This window comes from Brachyhypopomus gauderio, chromosome 18 (genome assembly GCF_052324685.1).
Source record: "Brachyhypopomus gauderio isolate BG-103 chromosome 18, BGAUD_0.2, whole genome shotgun sequence".
NCBI classification, from domain to species: Eukaryota; Metazoa; Chordata; class Actinopteri; order Gymnotiformes; family Hypopomidae; genus Brachyhypopomus; species Brachyhypopomus gauderio.
The window spans coordinates 6621844-6626843 of record NC_135228.1 but is presented as its reverse complement, the minus strand read 5'-3'; the positions used below and the strand labels follow the sequence as shown (position 1 = coordinate 6626843).

Genomic DNA, 5000 nt, shown 5'->3' with positions numbered 1-5000 from the left:
GTTGTGTTTCGTGCCACGCCCCGCCCTGAGACACGCCCGCTCGTCTTGTCTCCGCCCTCTTTAGCCACACCCTCTCCCTCGTGTTCAATCCGAGGTGTCTTACTGGCCGGCGAGGGCCTGGAATCGCCACTAGGTGTAGGGGAGTTGACCTTTGATCCCGCACGAGTCCCACAGTCCTTGCTCAGCCTGAGGTCGCCGGGCTTGGTCCGAGGGCTACGGGCCGAGCTAAGCTTGGGAGGCCGACGCATCGCCGTGGAGATCTCCATGAACTGCATGGAGGTGCGCAGCCCGGGCTCGTGAGCGGGAGGGGCCTCGTCCAGGGGCGGAGCCGTCTGCTTTATTAGCAGGTCCTGCTGGGCGGAGAGCTGCATCATCTGCTGCTGGATGGCCCCGATGGCGTCGTTCAGGAGCTCGATGGAGCGGCTGCACTCGCTCAGGTCCAGCTCTCTGCCGCCTTCCTCCCAACCGTCATCATCTTCAGTCCCGCGGTTGTCCGCCTCTGGACCAACAGGGAACACCGGCGAAATCTGTCCCCACCGTCTCGTCTCTTTGTCCAGGTTGGGTTTAGTCTCCTTGGCCCTGGCCTTCAGCGCCTCCAAGCACGCGTCGTCCTTGGTCAACTCCCTTTCCCCGACGGGCGGCGCGTCCTGTTTGAGGGGGTGTGGTAACGTGTTGCCCCGCCCCTTCTTCACCACATTCAGGAAGGCGGCCTTGCCCAGCCGCAGCCTTTGCCGCGCCGACATCACCTCCATCATCTTCTTCTGCGCCTCGATGGCGTGCCGCTTCTCCTCCAGCTGCATGCGGAGGTGGACCAGCTCCGAGGACACGCCCCCTCTCCCGCCCCCCGGGGATTTCCTCGGGGGGAAGGCGGAGCTCTCCGAGCCGTCGGGGGTGGTGGTTTGCGAGCTGCAGGTGCTCCAGCAGGTGCTGTCGGCCCCGCCGGTGCGCTGCAGCCGTCGCTCGGCAAAGCTGGTGAGGCGTCCCGTGCCGGCGGACGCGCTGCTGCCCTGCGACAGCGTGCTGGGGCACGGGCTGGAACGCCCGCTCCCGCCCTCCTTGTCCTCTCGCTCCCTCCCCCACCCGTCCTCCAGCAGCTTCGCCGACTCCTCCTCCCCCCGCTCGGGACCCCGGAACCTCCCGCTACACCCGCTGACCCGCAGCAGCATCTGGGTGAGCTCGCCGTCTTCGCCGCAATCCGCGTCTCCCTCCTCTTCCTCGAACTCAGAGTCTGAGGCTCCGCCCACCCAAGTGTCTCGGGGGCCGGACCTCGCTGGCTCGCCGGCGCCGTGTAAGAAAAACCCCTCGGACTCAGAGTTTGAGGTGGCGTTTGCCACCGCCGCAGGTTTGACGTCTGTGAAAGATGATTCGCTGGCTGCTGCGTGTGGCGTGGGCGAGTTTCCGCCCCTCCATCTCGGAGTCGCCCCCTCACCACTCTCGTCCTGCTTACTCACCGCCGACGATTTTTCCTTATTCGGCCGTAAAACCGCCGGCTGCAGAGGCTCCAGGAAGAAGCTCTCAGGGCGGGGCTCCCTCAAGCCAGCCCCGCCCCCAGAGCTAACAATGGCCACAAGCTCTTCCTCCTGGTCCATGCCGTCTCGGGGGCATGCGGCGTGAGGGAGGGGCTGGCCGTTGGCGTGGTGTCGAGGGGTGACGGAGATGACGTTGGAGGCTAAACTGTCTTTGCTGATAGAGCGCGCCAGGCTGATAGTATCACCACACAAACGCTCCCACTCCATCTCCATCTGGGACAGCGGTCTGGGGGGAAGAGAACACACAGACGCCCCTTACAGACGCGTACGGGAAGCCCAAACGTTCTCCGATGCTTAGCGGATGAGCTGCATGGGAGAACGCAAATGTCCGGATCAGCTGTAAACAAACACCGTCATCCCACTAGCTCTGTAGCACAAATCCTAGATGTGTTTGATCGAGAGAGAGAAGCAGTCTATTGTCTGGAGAACTCACACAAGCAACGGGGGCGTTGATTACGTTTCTGCCAATTACTGGTATCAAAACAGGAAAATTTACATACATTTATATAAATTCCCATAAAGGAAATTCAGCACTCGGGGAGTTCAGCACTGTGTCTGTCCAGCACATGGGCAGTTCAGCACTGAGGTGATTCATAAACTCCTGTTTTTGTCTGTATATTACTTCCTCTGATTGATACCGTAGATACATCAAAATATATGTAGTATTAACATCAACACTGAAATTACTATGGACTGTGTATAGAGACCAGAGGTGTCAATTCCAGGTTCAGAAAGTAAAAGTCCTCACCAGGATTTTGCTCAAGCTTGCTAGATTTTCTAATTAGTGCAATCCAGGTAACATTAGTGGAATCAACACAATCCAGGATGGCTGAGCAAAATTCTGGTGAGGACTTTTACTTTCTGAACCTGGAATTGACACCTCTGATAGAGACAACGGGGGGCCGCTGAGAATCAAACCCATTAAACATTAGAAAACTTTTAATGTAAATGTTAGAAAACAAGCAACCTGAGGCTACCTGCTTTTCCTCTACAAATGCAAATACATTCACAAATACATTGAGCTCAGTGTGAGAAAATGAGCGTGGAAACAAAGAGTGTCACTGGAATGCCCAGTGAACTCTGACCTCTCACCTGTGTCTCCTCTCCACCCAGGCCAGCCGGGGTCGAGGACTGTGTCCGTCCATACATGAGAGAGAGCTCGACCTGTTCCTGAACTCTACACACATGCAAGCACACACACACACACACACACACACACACACACACACACACACAGAGGAAAAACAAGAACAACAGTTAAAGACACGCTGGGTAATAGGTGGGTATTTAACATAATTTAACAGCATTACCGGTAATATCCATTTAATAGTATTTAACATCCATTTAACCATAACATCATTTAACTGTATTTAACATCCACGTAATAGGATTTGATATATGCAGACAGGCACATATCATATCATATGTTTTTTACATGCATCCATGATAAACATGATCTTGCAAACATCAGTTCAAGAGCATTCAGCTGGTCTACCATACGTTGTGAATGTTATCGTGAACACAGTGAAGCTTTTTCAGTGCATTTAAATGTGCAAATCCAATTAGGTAAACAAATCCTATTTGTCCTATTATAGCTTGTGCCACTGATAAACCGGATTATACCAGACCCGAAGACAGTTTAATGTGTTTGTGGGTGTGTCTTCAGCAGGTGGGTGTGTCTTCAGCAGGTGCAGGTCATTCCTGTCCTATGATGGCCACTTCTCCACTAAAGGGCCAGCGTTGACTCCAGGTTTTTGTTCCAGCCAGGCAGAGGCTGACTGATTGAAGTCATCAGCTGTGTGGAGGCCCGACTGAGGCCGGCTGGAACAAAATCCCGGAGTCTGGAGCCATGTGTGGATGGGACTGTGTTGCTCGCCGTGCTCCGGTACCAGCAGTCCTGCCTGAATCAGTTCCGTGCAAACGTGATGGCTGCTCTCAGTTACCTTCGGTCTCCTCCACCTGGGCGGGTTTCTGTTGTCTCTGTCTCAGTGGGAGGAGCTGGTGGGAGGGGCTGTGGGAGGGGCTTACTTTGGCACTACAAGGAAATTAAATGGTTAGTTTGTTAACCCTCCCGCATGCAATTTGTATCAATTATATTAAATGCGCATGCACACACACACACAAACACATGCGTAGTTAAACACAAATGCTGTCGTCAGATACAATAAAGTAATGCAATTGTATTTAATTCTGTAATCAAGGTGTTAATAACAAAATACATGGTATTGAAACCCAAAGCACGTAATAACACACACGCAAAACACGCTGTAGACAGGAGACGAACTTACACAGACGCAGACTCTGGGTGCAGGTAATACCTGATACAGGGGTCGTGGGCAGGCCCCGTCACCATGGAGTCAACTGAGGGGGAGGTGCTTAAGAAGCTGCGCTTAGTGACATTCGAGATGGGCACATGGGGGCGGGAACTCTTTGGCTGCACTGTGGCTCTCACTACCCGATTGGAGGAAGAAAGTGTCAGTCAATGCCACATTCTAAGATTCAGTTTCAAAAACATTAAAATAATTGAAAGAAGGTTTCTTTTTTTCTTCACCGTCTTTGATGTCCTGGAGATCCCTGGGCTTCACAAACTCCGGCCTCACCACCTCAAACCACCAGAACAGCTCAGCAATGTACACCATCACATTGTGCTGGAAGACACAAGACACCAGCACATGTCTGACGTGTCTCCCATTAAATGTGTGTGAGTCCGTATGTACGCGTATGAGTGCATGTGTAGACCTGCACACCTTCAACACCGGGGGAGCATACAGCAAGTCCTCCGTTTGCAGGTACAAACACCTGTTCAGGTACTCGTTGGAAAACTCCCTCAGCAGACGTAAATTGTAAACGCTGTCCGAGAGAGACAGAACCTCCTTCAGGCAAATGTCTGGGGGGGGGGAGAGAGAAAGGAGTTACCACCTGCTTGCTCACTACACGGATAATATACACTCACCGGCCACTTTATTAGGTACACCTGTCCAACTGCTCAGCCAATCACATGGCAGCAACTCAATGCATTTAGGCATGTATACCTGGCCAATATGATCTGCTGCAGTTCAAACCGAGCATCAGAATGGGGAAGAAAGGTGATTTAAGTGACTTTGTTAAATGCCTTCTTGATGCCAGAGGTCAGAGGAGAATGGCCAGACTGGTTTGAGCTGATAGAACGGCAACAGTAACTCAAATAACCAGTCGTTACAACTGAGGCATGTAGAAGAGCATCTCTGAATGCTAAATCGAACCTTGAGGTGGATGGGCTACAGCAGCAGAAGACCACGCCAGGTGCCACTCATGTCAGCTAAGAACAAGAAACTGAGGCTGTACTTGAATGGCCTCCACAGTCACCAGATCTCAGTCCAATAGAGCAACTTTGGGATGTGGTGGAACAGGAGATTCGCATCATGGATGTGCAGCCGACAAATCACACAATGCGTGATGCTATAATGTCAATATGGACCAGACTTTGTGAGG

At 52.6% G+C, this 5000-nt stretch overlaps 1 protein-coding gene across 3 annotated transcripts in view; it reads right to left on the bottom strand.

Annotated features, from left to right (window-relative positions):
* The window catches only part of camsap1a (calmodulin regulated spectrin-associated protein 1a), a 21071-nt gene that overhangs the window by 7569 nt on the left and 8502 nt on the right, over positions 1-5000 (bottom strand). For 2 of the 3 annotated variants that reach the window (XM_076980119.1, XM_076980121.1), the window contains 6 exons: positions 4277-4416; positions 4081-4177; positions 3818-3980; positions 3473-3564; positions 2622-2706; positions 1-1755 (listed from right to left, as the gene is read on the bottom strand). The exon at positions 1-1755 is cut by the window's left edge and continues 262 nt beyond it. In XM_076980119.1, coding sequence (XP_076836234.1) covers positions 1-1755; positions 2622-2706; positions 3473-3564; positions 3818-3980; positions 4081-4177; positions 4277-4416 — 2332 coding nt within the window. The remainder of the gene's footprint in view (positions 1756-2621; positions 2707-3472; positions 3565-3817; positions 3981-4080; positions 4178-4276; positions 4417-5000) is intronic. The other variant, XM_076980120.1, reaches the window with a different exon arrangement.